The following is a 20,965-nucleotide window of genomic DNA, read 5'->3' as shown; positions in this document are numbered from 1 at the left end:
AAATCATTCCCAATGATTCCAAATCGTCTACGATTCCTGAATCGTCCTATATTTCCACGTTACTCCTACTATCCGTTTAACTTTCATAGTAATTAAAAAAAAAAAAACTACTTTATGTACCGTAATAGTGACTGTATATATGTCAATATGTAATATTCGATAAAAAAGAAAAAGAACAAATATATATACATATAAGAGATGTTTCGTCATATATGGGATCCACTTTAGGAGAAGTGAACAAATTTTGTGAATTAAATTTCATCATTTCAATTCATATAAAAACACACACTATAATTTGTTACGAGTATTTCATTATTTTTTTATTTCCTTTTCAAACTTTACAAGTGTGTATTTGTTGTTAGATTTCTATTTGCAAGAACACTTGAAAACAATTTTGAAGAACTTTAATGTTTTGGGAATTTTTCATGAAGATTAATTGTAGTGGATTATTGAAACACAAATGTATGGTTATAACTTTAAAACGATATCAAATTAGGATCATTTGTATTAACTATTTTTTATAATTTTTGTATCTCCTATTCATTTCTAAAGTTGGTTTCATGTATTTTCAAATACCTTGTATATATATATATATACATGTCTCAAAGAAAAAAAATATATATATATAAATATAGTGACACTCGTTTTAAGAATCGTCGTATTTTTCTATTAAAAGAAAAAAAAGAAAAAAAGAAAAAAAAAAAGAATAAAAAGCTCATACTTGTCTTCTCCATCCCCTTTTGTTAATTTCATTTGAAAAAAAAAGAACTATTTTATACTAAAAAGAAATGATTTGAAGAAAAAAATCAACCACTCTCCTTGACACTTGACACGAACGGTTGAAGATACGATTAATGTGGGAAAAAAAGAAATAATATTACGCGTGCACGGTTAAACCAGGGTCACAAAGGTGTGTGAGAACCGGAACGGTCCGCAAACGTCCGTTGACGGGAGACGTGACCGTCCTGATAAATCCTAAGAACAGAGATGTCCCCGAGACAACAATTTCTACTTTTACAACAACTGGACAAACCACATGTTATCTCAATTTATTTTTTTTTCTAATTATCAAGGAAAATTTTATTCGTACGATTGAATAATTCATAAGTAAAATATAGGGGATGATATTAATTCACGCAAATGAAATAAAGAAAAAAATATATACAACATATATATCATTGTTACCATCATGTTTTCATTAATAAATGGAGATGAATTTACATGACTGCGATAAATAATAAATAAATAAATAAATAAACGAATATATACGAGTTGGTATTGATGAGTTTTGTTTGTTCAAATTGAACGGTAATTATAACCACCATGTCTTTTTTTTTTAATACAAATAAATTTTAACGCAATATATAATAATTATTACATCGAAAATACAATCATAGATGAATAATGAATATCTTAACAATTATAAATATTGTATTTAAATATTATATTTAAATATTAATAACACATGATAACCATTAATTTATGAATCATTCAGTATCTTTTTATAAAACACGTTAGAGAGAGAGATGAGCAAGGATCTCTGCCAAAGTTGGTCCGAACTTGTGATCGGAATTACGCGGAGACAGGGAAAATAGGCCTCGGGCTAAGTGGCTCTTTGGCCTCGACGAGGACGTGACTTTGACCCAGATATCGAAGAACGCCATTACGATCGTTAACTGACGTATAGATGCATCGCTTTGAAAATAACATCTATTCTCTATCTCAAAATAACTTTACTAAGAGATCTTTTAGTCTCAAATGTCCTCTTCCTCTTTTTAAACGAGAAACAGCGCACGCATGCACGCACGCACTCGCGTCATAGCTGCGTCTTATTTTTCTTTTTGTTCAAATAAATTAATCATGTAATTAGTAGATCAAGTTTAAACAATTCCTCTTTAGAAAAGGATAACGATGTCATCGAGGATAGTTCGTGAGTTGTCCTTCGATAAATATTACTTTGTTTTTATTTACCCTTTAATCCTGTTGATTTAATAATTTGAAACAAAAATATTCTATACTTTTTTTACAAAATACAAATTTTATTCTAAATCACGGACTTTTAAATATTATAAAAATAATATAAAAAAATTTCTTATATTTAGATGTTTACGAAATAATAATAATAATAATAATAATAATAATAATAATAATAATAATAATAATAATAATAATAATAATAATAATAGTAATAATAAACAGGCTGATATAATCTTGTTTCAAATTTTTATGAATGATTTTTAAAATTGTTTTATGCTTGACGTTTAAGTTCCATATCGATAGTATCGCGAGTGTTGATAGATACGATTGATTTAATTATTATCAATTTTATACGATTTATCGGGAAAATTCGAGAAAACTTTTTATCCGACTCAATATATGAGAACGCGATGTTTTCTTTCGTACAAAAGGACGTTGTAATTGCTACCTTCGATGCTGCACAGTGATCTTTCTTCTTTTTCTCACGGACGCATCATTTGTCTGATCATCGATGAGATTCACGCGATGTTGAGACTCGATGACACGGAAATGTTCTGTTTTTTTATTTTTTATAAATGGTAAACGCGTCACGCTTTCATATTTTTATCCTTGATACTTAGAACCCTGTAGTATCGTGAAACGAACTAATTTATTGTAACTGGTAGGAATGAATTTAAATGATTGATACAAATGAATAAAAAGGATATAAAAATTTAGTCCATTCGAGTTAATGGTTATTGTCATATTTTGAGGGGAGGGATAAAGGGATTTATTACATTATAACAAATGGTCAATGATTTGTTTAACAATAAAGACATCACATAATCATCGTAAACAGATGTATATACATCTTTTATTACATCGTAAAAGATGTAAATATTCCAATAATATATCAAAATCCTTTTAATCATTTTGTTTCTTATAAGAAAGTCAGTCTTATGTTAGTAACTTAAAAGTTATTATTCAAAAAAAGAATAGCTATGTAATAAAAATATTATCAAAGATTCGTATATTTTGTCTATATAAGTTAGTGTCCCCTGGTTAGAAGAGAAAGTATACATTGTTTAATATTAATTTGTGCGAAAATACTGATTATTTCCACGGGACGGATTCTAATGACCATTGTTGTTCAATGTTTCCATTACAATCAGCTATTACAAGACCCTCTTGCGTATCGTTCATGTATTGAAGACACATTTCGGAAGACGTATGTAAAAGTATTTTTTTCTGAACAATAAAATAAAAATTAATAAGAATAAAAAATACAAATAAATCATTATATTAAATGCAGGTCAATGATTTATTAGTCTACATTATTTTGAAATATTAGAAAGAAAAAAAAGAAATTAAATATATTATATATTATAATTTATTCATTATTCTTACCTTTTCATCGTATCGCCATTTTTGTTTGTCGAGACCATTACAAGCCATTATCTTTACTCTTGGCCTTGTATGTAACGTATCATGCTCAGGTGCATCCAAGCAAACGCTTTCGTCCGTCATTACCACGCCACTTTTAGTCATGACGAACATTTGAGCGAGTATCGAATGTTGTAAGCACGGTTCGAGAACGGCATAAGCCGAAGGTTGCGAATACGAAGCTTTTGACAGAGGACGCATGATGCATTTCTTCGTAGCTACGTGTATCATCTGCGTACAAAAATAATTCCCTTTAATTATACATCAAATAAAATATAATTATAATATAAATAATCAACCCTTTAGTTACAATCATAACACAAGTATTATTTTTCCATATAAATTAGCTTGTATATACTATATATGTGGTCTAGTAACCTATGACCTTATATATCGGTCACTAGTAACGAAAAAGTAAATAAAATCTAATTTAATACCTTGCCAAAAAATCTATCGTCCTTCGGAAAGAAATGTTCGGGCCAAACGTTATCCAAGTACCATTCAAAATTCTTACATTTTAATTCTTCTCGCAACGCTAATCTTGATCGAATTTGTTGTTTGTCTCTCATTCTAGCTGCCTCTACAAAATAATATTAATTGTCAATTAATATACAAAATTAGGTAAGTACATATAAAGTATAATTGTATTACTAACCAGGATTAAATTTGAAATAAAATTCTGCCCACTCGTCCATCCAGACTAAAGCCACTCTGGCAAGATTTCCATAAAGTATTTCACCGACACCACCAGGAAACGTGTAGGGTGATGATTTTCGGAAAAGATGACCAACATGAGAACATGGTGCTATTTCTATACTACCGCCACATTGCCAAACGCGAAACGAAAGTTCTAAATTTTCTCCACCCCAAATTCGCATTTGATCGTCGTAGCTGCCCAATTCAAAGAAATAATCTCTATTCATGGAAAATAATCCACCAGCCATTGCTGGTGTTCTGAAGGGTTCAACCATGTTCTCGCGTCTTTCTTTCAATAATCGGCCATTCAATGCTAACCAACGGAAATGCAAATCCCAATTGAATGCACCCCAATGTAGTTCCAATGATCTATATAAAAAGTAAATATTAATTAGTAAGAATGATTGTTAATAGATTTTTATAAATAAAACGTACCGTGTATAACTGAACGTATCGTCATTGATTATATCAATAACAGGAGACACAACGCGAGTCCTATTTTTTGATACTGCTTCCAATAACGGCTCTAACCATCCTAAAAATCAAATAATTTAATTAGGCTATATATTATTATAATTTGAATAACTTTTGAAAACTAACCCAATCAAATTCAAAAGCTTACCTACCAACCGTACATTCGCAATGGGCGTCGAGAAAAGTCAAAACTTCACCTTTAGCTTCCTTCGCTCCTAAAAGTCTTGCATTTACCAATCCTATCCGCTTTTCTGAACGAAGTACTCGAGTTGTAATGCTTAAAGTGTTTACGTATTCATCCAATGAATTTTTTAAAAACTCTGTAACAAACATGTTTGATAAATGTTATCATGCATATTTAAAACGATCATTTTTAATTATTACCTCTATCGCTGTTGTCATCAACAAGTATTATTTCTTCCAATAATTCTTTAGGCGATCTGTTAATGACACTATGAACTGTCCTTAATAACGTACTCCACGCTTCATTATGAAATACTATAATTATTGACGTTCTTGGAAGATCAACTACATCTTTATACCTCGCAATACATCTATCAGTAAATAAAAATATTTTAAAGACAATGATAGGATTATACAAATACATATTACAATTTATAGCTTACCTTCTTTTTCTTACATCGGGTAAAGAACGATTCAATGGTATTCTATCGCTTGCCATTAAATTAAAACGATTTATTTGATAGAGTTGTTGCATTTTAAAAAAATCCTTAGACGGTATTATTACTGGCTCTCCATTTCTTCCTTCAAATGGTCGAGGATTAAACATATTTTTATTAATAATTTCTGAAAGAAAAAATATTTATATTATATGTAATTGTTCATGGTCTTAGATAAGGATGAAAATATTTTACTCACCTTTAGTTATGTTAGGAGATTTCAGTGGGTCTACAGAATCTCCTATGTAATGACCGACTACCACATGAATACCTTGACGATCCAAATAATCTTTTTGATCATTTAAAAGACTAGAAATAAATAAGAATAATTATTTAATTATAATCAAATAATTATAATCAATATATAATAATATATAATCAAATAATGTTTAATATTGAAAAAGAATATTACATACCGTAAAGGAACAAAATCATTAGACCGTTTGTCAGATTTTTCTTTATTTTTAGACCAAACTATGAATATTCCAATAATTATTACAACGGTGATAACTATCGTATAAAAACGACATATTCTTCTTAATCTTGGTAACATGTTGAAACGCACTTTCAATCGATCATTTTTTTCCCCCTTTTCTTATTCCAAACTCGATCAACTTAAGATTGATAATTTGCTACTGACTGAATTATTCATGTGGCTTTTCTTCTTAAATATTTTACATGAGAATATATCATGTAAGTTTATCAAAACATTATGACTTTTGCTATCATTATTCTCCTTTTAATGATTGGGTCAGGTCATCGCAATGAAACAATTTTGGTTGGAGATTGCAACATCTACCAAATAATAAATGCTACATGTAATGAGCGTGATTGCTTATCTCTAGAGTTTAGTCCGCAACTAATTTTTTTTATACGAAGGATCTCATGATTCAGTTAAATGCAAGTCTTGTTATAACTTCTAAAATTAGATATGAAATCTGTTATTTACAATCAAGAATATGTAACATCTAAAAACATTTATTAAATAATAGTTAAATACTTCAAATTCAAATCTTATGGACTTATAAATAGGTAATAATAGTTTCAAAAGTTTAGATCTTTGGGTCATTGATGCTAATAGGCATAATATTAAAATTCAACGACTATAAACTAAATGTTTTAGTCAAATATAAAGAATATTAATTAATGCTAATACTATTTGAAGTATCCAAATAGAAATAAATAATTAAAATACATTTAATATATTGCCATTATATTTTATACAGTTTACAAAAATATAGGAACTTGATCTAACCTAAATGTATTAAATTATACAAATTCTTTGTATATATAATTAGTATTTCATAATTTATTATTAAATATTTATTTCACGTTTTTCTAGTGAAATAAGAAAATATTTAAAAATACATACAAATAAATTTTTAAAAATGTTAATTGTACTATTGAGAGGTAAGAAATATATTTTATCATGTTTGATCAAATATTTTCATAAATCACAAATTATTATAATAATTATTTAATTAAATGAAAAGAAATTCGTCTTACATGAAACATTATCGGGTACAATAGGCACAATAACTTTCCCAATCTTGAATACTTAATATGATATTACTTCTTTCCATGAACAATACACAAAACACCATGATTTCAGGATTCCTACTTTATCGATTAGAAAACTACAAAGTAAATTTCAATGGACAAATGTTATTTAATATTATTTTTGAATAAATTAATGAATATACAATTGTTCAATTAATAAATAGTTACGATTAATATTTTTATTGTTGCTTTCATTAAAATGTACGAAATACTTTATGTTTTGTAATTTCTACAGATATTTATCTAATCATATTAATTATTACACGATATAATACAATATAATATACAATAATCTGCAACATAAAATATTATAACTCAGTATAATGCAATGCATAACATATTGTAGTTAATTATTTATTACTTATATAATTTTATTCTTTTGTATTATCTATACTAATACATGTGATTTTGGATTTAACTTCTATTCGCACGATTTCCCCATCCTCGATGATGCGTATCCTTGTATTCATCCATAGCACGAGTTCGTTCCAAAAGTTCTGGGTCATCCTGTTCTATTTTTTTCTTCCTTTTCTATATTTTCAATGTCTTCTTGTGTATTTTCATTGTCATCGCTGCTAGCTATATCTTGAAGACATTTAGAATTAATTTGATTACGTTGCGATTGATCAGGCCAACTGTAAAAGAAAAGAATTCAGTCAGTTTTCAATTAGGTTTAATTTATTTTTATTTTTTTTAGAAAAAAGAATCCGATACTTACTCTCCTTCCTTAACTCTTTGATCGTAAAACTCTTGAACCGTTAAAACTGGAAGACTTGGATATCCAGCACCGTAAACTTTCTTTTGGAGTTCATTTCGTGTGATAATAATTGGTTGAAGTTTACTAGCAGATGATTTGAATTTCTGCGAAGAACGATTCGTCATGGTTTCTGAAGGGCCCATCTTTTGCATATATTCCAATATAGGTTTCTCCGCTGCTATCGAACTCAATTCATCAATTGTTTGTATTACGTATAATTTTAAAAGTGCCATAAAATATTCCCTTTTAGTTTCATCATCAATGTTTGGATTATCCAAGTTTTTTTGCAATGTGTCTAAACGAGACTCTAATTCCTTTTGTTCTTGGTATCTTTGTAATTTTGTATTTCTACAAGAAACCTAGAGAATATAAATGATCAATAAGTAAATAATCTATCTATATTGATTGTTATTGAAGTTAAATAATAAAATTAAAAATTACCATTTCCGTAATCATCTCAGCATTACTTTTGACTCTGGCGTTAGAACTACCATTTTCTTGTTCTGATTTTTCTTCAGGAATATTTATGTCTGTAATACCGTAAGCTTTAAGTCTTTTTAGAAAATCAACAAAGTAGATCTCCGCTACTTTGATCAGATGCATTCTGTCATTGGTACCACATATTTTAGTAATTAGAGTACCAAGAAGAGCTGGTAATAAAAGATACTTGAGATGTTCCGTTGCTATTTCATCGACAGTTTCATTTTCGCTAAACATGTCTACCACAGATACAAATCTTGTTAAATTTTCAAACATGTTCATTGCCTTCTTAATGTCAGACTAAACGGGTATAATTAATTTAAACATGAATATTTTTTATATGAGATTTAAAAAACAGTAATAATATTATATATTTAATTATTTTAATTACCTGTACTTTTGGTGCATTAGTTGGCTCATCTGTTTTATTAATATTATTGAATAATTTAAATGCATTTTCAAACAATTCAGACAACGTTGAATTATCTTTTTTATCTTCTGACATTTTTATTATTTGTTATTATTCTTTACCTGGTATTTAGTTTTCTTATGCTCAGCACAAAGAGGTTATGTTTGTATCTGATGAAAACTAAACGTAGATTCATGAAGGTGCGTATTAGAGATACGTCGATAAAAACGATTTCATTACGCATGGTAAAACAGTTTTTGAAAACGCGCAGAGAATTTATGATAAAATAAAACTGTCGGTAAGTAAAATTGTAGGTAATGTTCCTACATATATATATATATATATAGTTATCGGTACAAATAATTACATTGCATATACAGGTAGCCCTCCTACAACACGGTATCTTATAACACGGTTTCTTTCAAAAAATCTTCGTACAACACTGTATGTACTTTCTTGAAACACTATATGTGTGGCAAATGTGAAAAAAGTTGAATCACTCATCAATCGATGGTTAGAAAAACTTAATAATTCGTATTAATTAGACAATTATCAGTGTATGTTATTTAAAAAAAAATATTAATTTTTTTAAACTCGCTACAAGTATGTAGCATTATTTATTTTCATAATTATAGTATATATATTACAATATTCATAACGAATGACCTAAATCTTTCAAGGTCTATCCACGCATTTCGTTTAAGATAGAACAAAGAAAAAAACTAAATTAATAGGAACTTGGTTTTCATTTGTCTATTTTAATATTTGTAAGTATAGTTTCCTTGATATTCCAAATTTTTAGTATATTGTAACGTCAAATTTTTTCGCGGTAGAACAGTTAAACAAAGAGTAATATTTAATCACTAGTATATATAAAACCAATTGAAACTATTTTCAGTAATTCGCATAAAAGACAGGTTACCGCTATTTTCAGTTTTTATGATAAATATTCAGCAATCTAAATTTCAGTAAACTAAGCAAAAGACAAACAAGACTTATTTTCAGTACTTAAAGCAAAAATTATCGCATATTAGTTAAATAAAAATATTAATTACACTACATTAAAACTTAGTATTAAAAACTGAATGTACACTTGGTAGCTAACACAGACTTATTAACTAGTACAACAGACTTACTAGCTAAAATATAAATAATGGTTTAAAGTAAATTATGTATCATAGTAATGATTGTAGTTTCTTTGTGATCTTGCAATGTAAAAATACTATCGAAAAAGTGAAAAAAAAGAATCATGTTCTTTTGCTCATCAACTCCTTCAACAAGAAAGCGTACGGCATTTCAAACATCAACGAAACAACGTAAGAACATATGTAAGTTATAATTACGTATCCTAAACCAGAAAGTCCCTAAAAAAGAAAACAAAACAATATAATGATATTTAATTAAATTTCATATTAATCTATCTATATAATCAAACAAGATAGTATAATACATACGTTTGGTAGAGGTTCAAAGTGCAGGGAAGATTTACTTAAAAGGTTAAAGGAAACTATAAGAATGGGATGTAAAAGATAGGCTAAATAAGTTAATTTACTAAATGGTTTCCAAACTTTCCACGAAAGAATAAGATTCACTATACCTAAAATATAAAATTTTTTAATCAATAACGATTAGTAAGTAATATTATCTAATTAAAAAATCGAATCAAATATTTATTTATACCTCCATTATTTGTAGAACATGCTATAATTATCCATGCTATACCAATTGCCCATATAGTTCTACCGAGACCAATGTAGAAAGCAGAAGGTAGAACTGACATTCTATTTTTATATAATCCAAATATTATTAATAAATTACATAAACTGCCGAGTATCCAAAACAGTAATATTATTTTCTAAAATCAATTATTAACATTAAAATAAACATTAATATCATCGATAAGAATTTGTGATCATAAAAAATGTTTGAAGCAACAAACGATTAGTTTAATCTGTTTACCTTATTGCAATTTAATTTATTGTTTAATTTAAAAACAATATATGCAGTAATTACACCAACGAAATAAGGTCCTATTCTAACGAATGGTGAATAGTACATTACTCTTGAAAGATTGTATTGACTGTCCAATCTATAATTCAATAAAACGTTAATTTATTTGATTAATCAACACTTTCATTACAGCGTATTTTGTAAAAAGTATCATTCTATTAAAATTCGCTTGTAAATATTGATTGCTGAATAAAACTATTAATTGATTGACCAGTTGTATATACTAGTTATTACATGGTCGACTAATATGTAAGTCGCTAATAATGAAAGTGCGAAATTTTATCAGATGTATAATTATTATTATTGATATTTACGTTGCAACAGAATCATAAATGTAGGCTAAATAGATTGTTAAGATTAACAATGAGGTAAACAACAGACCCAACAAACTGGCTGCTACTTTGAAGTACCTGGAATAAAATTATGTTTACTTATGTTTTTGTTTAAGCTTTAAAATTTTTTTTTATATACAAATATGTTAATTATAAAGTACAGATATTTACATTGAAGATAAGATTAACAGGAAAATTAAAATCACGAAGTATTGCATGTCGATTGCTAAGTACCAACTCCAATTCATACACTGCAAAGATTAATATTGATCAGAAATGTTATACCTAATAGTATGTTTTATGCTAAAACTATTGAAATCGTTTATACCATATCCTGTAAACTAAAGAAATTTTGAATATAAAGAAGGTTTCTCCACCAATAATTTTGACAATTTTCGTGGTTACGTTCCGTTATGGAAAAGAGGGAAGTTTTACTGTACCACTTTATATTTATTTGCAATAATCCTATTATTATCATGTAAGTAGGTGTCAATCTAAAATAGCAGAAGTAGCAAAAAATAAATGAGATGTATGTAAAATTATTATATTTTTCATTTTGAGTTATAATAAACCCTTAATACTCCGTTTTTAAAAGTTCGATATGATAAACATATTTCTTTAATTTTTAATTCTGTGGTTTAAACAAATATTGAAAATATTAACAGAAAATAAATATTAATGACTTCCAAAGTGAAAGAAGTTTTCTGTTTTATTTGTTTTCGTTAAACTATTAATTTTTATTTTAAAGCGTTAATATTAAGACACAATATTGTAATAAAATAATTTTTTTTTTGAAGTTTAAGATAGAGGACGACTTGTCATATTACATGAGAATGCCATTTTCTGCAATTACCCGTAACAGGTATATTTTATTTGTTTTTTTTTTAAACAAGTTTTTTTTACTACTTTATTTTATTGTCCAGGCATATACGGGTCTTCAAAACAAAGGATCATATTTACGAACAACTAATATACAGGTTAACAAAAATATTACTCTATTATTGATATAACGAAATTTCTCATATCATTTTTATAATTAAACTTATGCATAAATTATTCCTGATATTTTAAAAATTTAGCATTAATAAAAATTGTCTTACCTCATAAACCTTTTTAGGAGAAAGAGAAAATATAATTTAATTATATGTAAATAATTATATGGTTTACGTATACTTTTGCCCATTTCTTTCTTTAAATACAAGTAAGTGATAAGATAACCACCAAAACATAAGAATGTATCACATGAAACGGATCCATTGAATATCATTTGTTCGAAAAAACCCTCTAATTTTCTTGTAAAAGCTGATTTATTGTCTTTAAATAAACATGATAGATTGTAAGTAAAATAATAAAGAAAATCATAATCAATTTAAATGAAATCTTTTGTATTAATACAAATTAAATAAAATCATAATAATTAGTAATTTACCATAATAATTTCTCGAATAAAAGAATGTGTGTATCATAATTATCCATATCATTGTAAAAAATCTTAATCCGTGTATAACCAGTACATTATTATTATCCAATTCCATTCTAAATATTATTTTCGAGTTCGAATATGCGGAGAAAGCTAGGAGTATTTTACAAAAAAAGCTGTGGTCTTTTAATTTTTCTATTTCATCATTATCGTTTGTCATCGTTCTATTATCATTATCGTTTTGCGTTTGTGGATAATCTAAAATAATATACATTATGATATTAAATAATTATTTGTTTATCAATAACTAATAACTATAACCAACGTTTTGTTACTAGTCACCTACACAAGTATCTCTAGTTTGCAAAAGTCCTGTATAGACTACAGGAACATATAGAAATTGTACCTCATGCGATGATAGGGTATGTAGAAAGGATTTTTTATGAAATGATACTATCGCAAAAGTATGTTAAAAAAAGAAGTGTTACAAATTATGAAATAAACTTACCTATCGCTTGAAGATTGTCACAGTCTTGAATGTACCTATAATGTTTCTTTACCCGTTTTTGGTTTATCAGAACATCGTAGGTTGTTCCTATTATCACTAATAGGATTGTAAATGTGACTATTATTCTAAAAAAGAACAAAAACAACAATATATATATATAATTATATTGTATATTTCATAATGAACTATTGTTAATTATAAAAGAATTGTTTATATACGTCATTGTGATGAATATTCCACTTAACAACCAGACATGGTCATCGATAAGATCTCTTACTTCAACCAATGAGAAGTCGGCTGAATATAGTTCGCCTTTGAAAAGAGTTCTATTTCTCATCAAGACTTCTAAAAGAATAAAAAGTTGATCTTTCGAACATGATGCTGGTAAGCACATACCTAATATTATTAAATCCTATAAAAGAAAATTAAAAGATTTGATTAAATTTCTAAAATCACTTATTTAATTTTTGATAGAAACTTACTTCGTCAGGTATTACAAAGTGATATTGTAAAGTGCTGTTATGTCGAAAATTAGCTACAAAGAATTTCACTTCAAAAGGTGGAAATTCATCTTCGATATGACGAAATTTTGAATTGTTTTGTAGCATCTCTTCCGATAACATAAAAGGATTTCTATTTCCTACATCCTCGCACTGGTCTTTGCTACCCAACCAATAATTATTTCCATAAATGAATCCTGGCGTGGGTTCGCCGCTAGCGTCGATTACTTGACAAAAAGGAATAAAATAAAAAATTCATCCTTTTGTTTATCGAATTTAATTTTTATGTGCGGCTTATGATGAGATTTTCAATAATATTTAAAATCTCAAATAATAAAAATTATTTTTCATAGCTTTCACTTACCTTTTAAACTCCATAATAAGTATTGATCAATGGCTTGTCGAAATTCTGTAAGTTCTTTGCCACATTCAGTTGAGTTTAAAATTTCTGAATATGCTAGCATTGCATATACTGGCAATGTATGTATTCTCCATTCTTTCGTTTCCTTTGCCGTACAATAATTAAAAAACAAAATAAATACTGCAAAATACTGGAGAAATTGAAATCCTGAACGTGCCATTTTTACTGTGTTATGCTGTTCTAGTTAATTTTGTTGAATTTTTTTTTACTCCTCTATAATATTAGTTAAAAAATATCTACTTCTCCGTCTATTTTCTCTTTTTTAAAAAATGTCTTTTTTGTTATACAATTGGAATAACAAAAATATTGCAAAATAATAGAAAATAATAATTATATAAATATTTAAACTGAAAATATAAACGAGCGACTATACTTAATTAATAATCCTCGACGAACGTAAAAGAATTAGATACAATTAAAAAGTAATCACACAATCCAAACTGAAGTAAAACTTTTTTTAGATTGCCGAAGATTAAATAGACTGCCGTCCTTTCTTAAAATTCATCCCTACCTAAAATTCATCGCTTCTACTATCACCATAACTTTTACAGTAACCATTAATCTATTGCTCGCTACAATACGAAAATACGAGAAAAAAATTAAATTTATTGTATAATAATATTCATACTATCAAACTAAAAGTATTTTTGTAACAATTGTTTTTTTTTTTTTATTAAAATATAAAAATTACAGACTATTCGATTTTTAGGACATTAGCGGATAAGTGAAAGTATATTTTATTAAGTTTTTTTTTAAGTCTTTCAAATGTTCAGATGTAGAATCACGTTAAAATACTGTTACAGTTTTATACAAATTTTAGCAAGAGTACGTTGTTACACGACGTATAGACCACCTCATATTCATTTTTGTAATAAACGCCTATCGACGTGGTGTACACGTTACGCGCAGTTTTGAAACTAAGACATCTCGACGCTTGTAACGCAAGTGGTTAATGCAAAGGTTTATCGCATTCCTGAGTTAAAAATTAATTGGGCGTAATTTTCCTTTAGGCGAAACAGGTTTACATTTGCTCTTTGTACAGTCCTTGACATGATGATAGCCGATTTCAACTACAGCATCAATAATTTCGTCCGTGCCTATTTTTGAAATTTTTAAAAAAATACTTGAGTCCTCGATCGTTGACTAATTTTTTTGTAAACTTATGGAACTATTTTGAAAATCAATCACATGACATTTTTTTTTATATTGTAGTAAATAAACCCTACAATTATCTTACTCCTGATACTCTGCATTCGACTCATTTTCTCGAAGCTTGGTTTTAAGAAGGTTTCACTTCTAACAAGTGTGATCTGCACGCATGATATTTTTTATTTTTTCTTTTTTTTATTTATCGATAAAATTTATTTGGTTTCGATGGAAAATATATGCTATGAGTAAAAAAACAGGTATTATCGTTTTTCAGTGAATGTTTCTTGAGAATAAATTTGTAGATTCTTAAAACGTGAACTAAAACGTGGATGACCTTTTGCTGTAAATAATAAAACCGGTTTTTATATAGCATCCGCATTTCATAACGTATTTCCATAGCTGCCCATTTAAAACGTATTCAAAATAAATTTACACTATTGCATAATGTTATTGTATTATATATTCATATTATAGTACATACTTTATAAATACTTTACAAATCATTGACAAATTATACCGTAGATACACGTGTAGGAAAATATTATAAATCATTGACGAATTTTGCCGTAGATGCAAGCAAAATCATTAGTTTCATAAAAAAATATTAAAAGTATTTGATTTATCGTACCGTAGATAAATAAAAAAAAAAGATATGTATGCAGATCACACAAGTTAAAAGTGAAATCTTTAATAAATCAAGTTTCGAGAGAATTAGACGAATGCATAGTAATCAGGAGTAGGATAATTTATTTTATAATATTATTATAATATTATTTTGTACTTTTTTCTAATTATTTATTTAATAATTTTAAAAATGCGTAACCCTCCAGATACACTTTGAAAATGTTGCTTGCGAGCGCCATCTGTTGGGACGGAATTTTTTTCTGCCCGAAACATAGGCAACCCTTAATACATGCATGTATAAACAGTTTAGACTGAAAAAAAATCCGTCCCAACAGATAGCGCTCTCAAGCAACATTTTCAAGAGGATCTAGAGGGTTGCATACTTATAGGCGTAATATTTTTATAAATAAAGATATAAAAATTTTTATTTTTTAATTATAATATATATATTATTAGAATATATTAGAATATATATTCTATATATATTCTAGAATATATATTTTTAGAATAATATTTAGTATCTTATATGAAAAGTAAATAGTTAAAAATTGAAATTAATTAATGTTAGACATTTAATGATCGTCGTAAAAATAATAAAGGATTAAAAAGTTGTTCATAATTTTTTTGGAGAACGATTCATGACTTAAAATCATGTGTATATTTATGTTATGTTCTTCAACGCACCGCACAAAGAGTCTTAAAAAACTCAGAAAACCTTCAAAAAACTAAGTTTCGAGAGAATAAGACGAATGCAGAGTATAAAGATTAAGATAATTGTAAAATTTATTTATTATAATATTGTTACCATATATACCATCTATATATATATATATATAAAAGCACCGTTATGATTTTTTATTTTGACCGTCGGTTCGTTTGTACCTTATTCTTTTGTCGCCTACACACTTATCTCTGTTTATTCTTCTACCCTTCTATCGTTCCTACCTACAACCAGGTTTAGTATCAAAATTATATGAGTCCACGGTTCGTAGTATGCAGTCGCACACAAACACACACAGTATCGTGGCCGCTGCATCGCTGCAGTGTTTTATTTTTTCAAATCATCCTCATTCTAAAGAACTTTTCACATCATTAATAATTATCAAGAAAGTGTTGTAAATTATTTAGTAATAATTTCATAGAAATATTTTCAACTGACAAATAATAGATTCAATTATGAAAATCTAACTTTTCCTTAATTTACGAATAAAAATTCTAAAAACAATTTCTTCATTTTATTCTCCTTGCTCTCGTTTGTAGAAGAAACGTCGTACATTTTTCTTCTGAGATGTAGACAGACACTCCAGAAAACTACAAAGGTTTATAATATATATATATATAGAGTGGCTTTAAGATAAAATTTTAATGAACTACTGATACCCATTTACCCGCTTCGATAGAACATATTAAATTGGATAGACATAAAGTAAGTAAAAAAAGATAAAAAGAATTCTCGCAAGAACCGTTCTTCCGTTCTCCAATAAAATGTTGGATTTGTAGAAAGAAAAGGGGAAAATAAATTTTAAAAGTGGATGAAACAAAAAGAGAAAATTAAATTAAAGTATAATAAATAAGAAAAAGCGTTATCTTTTCTCGAATAAAAAATAAAAAATATGATTAAGTTAATACAAGAGATGAATAATATTGCGTTTTTTGAAATGAATTAATATAAAAAAAAAATCTTTTTTCGATTTCTCCCTTTTTCTCAACGCGAACAAAGTTTATCCAATCGATCGTATAAGTACGATAATTAAAAAATAAATAATTCTTTCAAAAATTATAATACTTATGTTCGAGACATTTTAAAGTAGCCCTTATCGTGTTTTAAGAGTAGAAGAAATATAGAAAGAGTGAAAAAGAAAATTATGGTTAAGGTAGTTTCGCAAGAATTGCCCTTTATCGATCGGTCTTACTTACCTATCCGTAATACAATCCACGTTTAATTGGATCGGGATTTTGTGCTTATCTTGCCAAGAGAAACCGAGAAAGCACGTCTTATAATTTCATCTCTAAGAGAAGAGATTCTTATGTATATATGTATGTGTATACGTAGTACTACTTAAAAATGGTTTGACCGTTTATACGAGTACCCTATTTATTTATACGATTTAAAAATGTATGACCACACGAAAAAGTATGAAATAAAACCAACACAGATCTTACAGGATGAATTTTATTTAAATAAATAAAAATAATATTACGATAATCATGCTCGTATTTCGAAATCATTTTTATTATAAACATACTTCATATCTTTAAATCCAACAGAGGATTTACATATTTCATATATTGGTGTTCGGTTAATTTTTACTCACCCTGTATATTATACGTCCTGCAAAGTATAACACACGTGCGTGCATCATTATAATTCAATTAAATCTGTATTTCATAATGCATTTTCTAAATGTTACCTTTAGTTATACTCGTGTTTCAATTATTATTGTTATAAAATAGTTTTGGTTAAATTTATGATTAAAATAATAATAATAATAATAATAAAAATAAGTTTCATTTAATTGGGTCGTAAAGTTAAAAAGTTTCTTCATATTTTCCTGGCTAATCGATTTGTCGAACGTAGACGAACTTGTTGCATCGTAATTGATTTTTTTTTTTTATTACCATACTTTTTATTTAATCACAATTAAATAGATGCTTGATAATCTACATATACGTGCAAAAAAGAAGTTTTTATTATTTTAATTATAAAAATATGGGATTGTTTGAATAAATAAGAAACTTTTTAGAACTTTCTATGTTTTTCATTAATATAAAAGCTTGAATTTGTAGGCTTGCAATTTTGTAAAAACACCTAAGTACGTACTAACTTGGTCCAATCAAGATGAAATTTTGTATCCTTATGATCTCTATGTAAAGTTTAGGCTATTTAACTTGTGGAAATATTAGCTATAAAACATTCTAGTCTAGAAGGCTTTAAACGAACAAGAGAGAAAGAGAAGAAAATTGTAAAGTTGGTTACACTATGAATCAATTATATAACATTTTACACTTTGTTTGGACAAAACTAGTAGAAAGCTTTTACGAAATTACAAATGCACATACACACACACACACACACACAAATCTACAGATTAAAGCTATTATATTAAATATTATATATCTTTTAAATTCACTCAATTTCCCTCTGTATATTCGTAATTTCCATATAACTAGGTTTGTTTTAATTATGACGTCATATTTGACGAGGGAGAAAATATATTAATAATAAATAATAATAACGCGAATAAAAAAAGAAGTGGAGAAATTGTATTAAAGTAATAAATAAATACTATTTACGCGTTAATTTTAAAAATTTCTTATATAATACAAAAGCACAAATTGAAGTTTCCATATTAATAATAATAATAATAATAATAATAATAATAATAATAATAATAATAATAATAATAATAATAATAATAATAATAATATTCTCATATTACTATTTTAATGTTTACATAAAAAATATTAAATTTTTTTATGTGTATTAAACTACTCTTATTAATAAAGAAATATTACTTTGATTTGATGATATTTTGTCCTTTATATATGTAAAAAATTAAATTTGTACAGTTTAACTGATTCATTCGTTAAACTTTTTTCTTTCTCTTTTTAAAATAAACATTAGAAATCAAAATTAAATTATAAATACCAGTATCAGAAGAAATATTATATATATATATATATATATATATATATATATATATATATATATATATATATATATATATATATATATCATAATTTCGATTAAAAAAGGTGGAATAGAGGATACGAGTGGTCGTCTTATAAAGGACAAGAAGGAAATTGCGAGATCAGCAAACCGGTTTCAATTCTCGAACGATCGTTTTGTAATTGAATCTTCAAATTCATAAAAGCCAACGGATCCAGCAATGACAACGACAAGAGGATGCGACGTGTGTGTATGTATGTGTCTCTAAGTACTCATATATATATGAGTTTGATGCACATTGATAACGACTAGCACACACAGGTAACTTTGTCGATGAATAGCACAGTCGATCGGTGCACAACTTCTTCGACCATTAAAGATCCAATTACGATTTGCGTGGCGTTCAATAATCGAACGACAATCGACTTCGACCAACTAGCAAACTTCCTCAAACGTTTTCCAAATTAGATTCGATTTAATTCCACTCTATTCAATTCGACTAACTCAAACTAATGATTTTCATTTCAATTTATTCATGAACATCATCATTATTACTATCAGTATTATTATTATAATTATTACTATTGTTATTATTTTTATAATTGTAATAAAAAATTATATATATATATCACTGTATAGATGAGGATTCAGTTAGTCTTCTGTCAACTGTTTTATGTAGTCAATGTTACATTTAACCATTTTCCTTAACTTCTGAAATGGATAGTAAAAAGTGCATAATCGACATGTAATGCTTTAGGAATTTAAACAAGGCAATAGCACTAAAGTGGCAGCTAAAAAAATATACAGTATATATAGTGCAGGATTGATAACTGATAGGGCAGTCAGAAATTAGTTTGTAAAATTCCGTTCTGGAGATACGACCTTAAAAGACGAACCAAGCGCAGGACGTCTTTCCAACTTTGACGAACCTTTTAAAGGTAATATTGGAGCGAAATTCAATAGATACACGTCCAACAGATACAAAGAGTACAAAAAAAAACTCCATGAAAAGTGCCCTGCACTTATTAGTGACAGAAACACCATTCTTTGTCTCATAAAAAACGGAAGTTATTTATGACTCTCTCGACCTAATATAATAATTATTATAATAATTAAATATAAGGAAAATAATAATTAATTAAATTTGTGAAATTACATTTGTTTAGAAATTTTTAATAGTATCTTGCTTGAAGGATAAATAGTAAAAAGAGATGGAAGATGATTAAACTGTTAATAACGTTAGTTCGTACAAAAGTAGTAGACACAAGGCAGAAATATGGCGTACACGCTAAAAATAGGATAATAAAGTGGAAACACGGATAATGATAGGCGCCTATGAAAGATAATTATAGATAAACAAGTTCCCTTCGATGCCAAGTCTATTTAGATGGTACGCATACTAAGCAAACGATCTCTCTCATCTAATTTTATATTAAGAGATAAAATTACATACGAAATGATACAAATAAAAAAAACAAAAACAAACAATAAACGAAACAATAAGATAAAAAAAAGAATCTGATTAAAAATATTCTCTTATTAGTAATATCCCTATTTTAAATTATTTTCTTATTTATATCTTATTTCCTTTAAAATAAGAAAGAAAAAAAAACCTTGACGCAACATTGACGCAGCTCTGATGCCATCCTGACGACACCTTACCTTTTGCTGGGACAAAATCTTGACGCAACCCTATCTACCTTTGCTGGGAAAAGAATACTGACGTAACTCTGAAAAAACCTTGACGCAATTCTGACGGAGTAATCGTCCAATTCGCAATTATAATTTTCAATTTAATATGTCAAGTTATTTTACAATGATTTTATAATTAAAAATAAATATTGTTTTCTTTTTGTTGCAGATGATCATCGTGTAA

The 20,965-nt window shown here is 27.3% G+C and overlaps 3 protein-coding genes across 4 annotated transcripts; all 3 read right to left on the bottom strand.

Annotated features, from left to right (window-relative positions):
• Positions 1-2,802: 2,802 nt before the first annotated feature.
• LOC107068710 (polypeptide N-acetylgalactosaminyltransferase 3) lies at positions 2,803-6,887 on the bottom strand. Of its 2 annotated transcripts, none has more exons than XM_015325413.2 (11): positions 6,756-6,887; positions 5,666-6,168; positions 5,449-5,558; positions 5,196-5,376; positions 4,954-5,123; positions 4,722-4,889; positions 4,531-4,630; positions 4,055-4,464; positions 3,837-3,979; positions 3,364-3,630; positions 2,803-3,204 (listed from the first exon to the last, which is right to left on the bottom strand). In XM_015325413.2, the coding sequence occupies exons 2-11, from the start codon at positions 5,800-5,802 to the stop codon at positions 3,070-3,072; spliced, it is 1,821 nt and encodes a 606-aa protein (XP_015180899.1). In that variant the 5' UTR covers positions 5,803-6,168; positions 6,756-6,887; the 3' UTR covers positions 2,803-3,069. The 2 variants fall into 2 exon arrangements, with proteins under 2 accessions (XP_015180899.1, XP_015180898.1); XM_015325412.2 differs by having other exon boundaries at positions 5,666-6,044; positions 6,756-6,875.
• A 260-nt stretch (positions 6,888-7,147) lies between these two features.
• Tap42 (immunoglobulin binding protein Tap42) lies at positions 7,148-8,580 on the bottom strand. The gene is given in 5 exon segments (XM_015325418.2): positions 7,148-7,328; positions 7,330-7,444; positions 7,528-7,925; positions 8,008-8,346; positions 8,438-8,580. Coding segments are annotated over 5 exon segments (1,071 nt in total). The 5' UTR covers positions 8,552-8,580; the 3' UTR covers positions 7,148-7,223.
• A 1,098-nt stretch (positions 8,581-9,678) lies between these two features.
• LOC107068712 (nose resistant to fluoxetine protein 6) lies at positions 9,679-19,108 on the bottom strand. Its single transcript, XM_089172208.1, has 13 exons — positions 13,590-19,108; positions 13,208-13,452; positions 12,944-13,137; positions 12,726-12,850; positions 12,227-12,475; positions 11,898-12,111; positions 11,126-11,291; positions 10,969-11,048; positions 10,780-10,875; positions 10,415-10,544; positions 10,136-10,310; positions 9,910-10,052; positions 9,679-9,819 (listed from the first exon to the last, which is right to left on the bottom strand). Exons 1-13 carry the CDS (start codon positions 13,804-13,806, stop codon positions 9,703-9,705), a joined length of 2,151 nt encoding a protein of 716 aa, XP_089028334.1. The 5' UTR covers positions 13,807-19,108; the 3' UTR covers positions 9,679-9,702.
• Between the last annotated feature and the right edge of the window lie 1,857 nt (positions 19,109-20,965).

Source organism: Polistes dominula, unplaced genomic scaffold (genome assembly GCF_049000335.1).
Source record: "Polistes dominula isolate Pdom_NZ unplaced genomic scaffold, Pdom_raw_medaka contig_73, whole genome shotgun sequence".
NCBI classification, from domain to species: Eukaryota; Metazoa; Arthropoda; class Insecta; order Hymenoptera; family Vespidae; genus Polistes; species Polistes dominula.
Note: the sequence above shows the minus strand (reverse complement) of the source record. Positions and strands in the feature narration are given on the sequence as shown.

Excerpts from the sequence above, each read along its gene's own strand:
- LOC107068710 (XM_015325413.2), bottom strand. The coding sequence starts at position 5,802 with ATGTTACCAAGATTAAGAAGAATATGTCGTTTTTATACGATAGTTATC. Across the intron at positions 5,124-5,195 it reads CCCGATGTAAGAAAAAGAAG|ATGTATTGCGAGGTATAAAG; the intron begins GTAAGCTATAAA and ends ATTTACTGATAG. Across the intron at positions 4,890-4,953 it reads TGATGACAACAGCGATAGAG|AGTTTTTAAAAAATTCATTG; the intron begins GTAATAATTAAA and ends TGTTTGTTACAG.
- LOC107068712 (XM_089172208.1), bottom strand. The coding sequence starts at position 13,806 with ATGGCACGTTCAGGATTTCAATTTCTCCAGTATTTTGCAGTATTTATT. Across the intron at positions 12,851-12,943 it reads GGAATATTCATCACAATGAC|AATAATAGTCACATTTACAA; the intron begins GTATATAAACAA and ends GTTCTTTTTTAG. Across the intron at positions 10,876-10,968 it reads CTGTTAATCTTATCTTCAAT|GTACTTCAAAGTAGCAGCCA; the intron begins GTAAATATCTGT and ends ATTTTATTCCAG.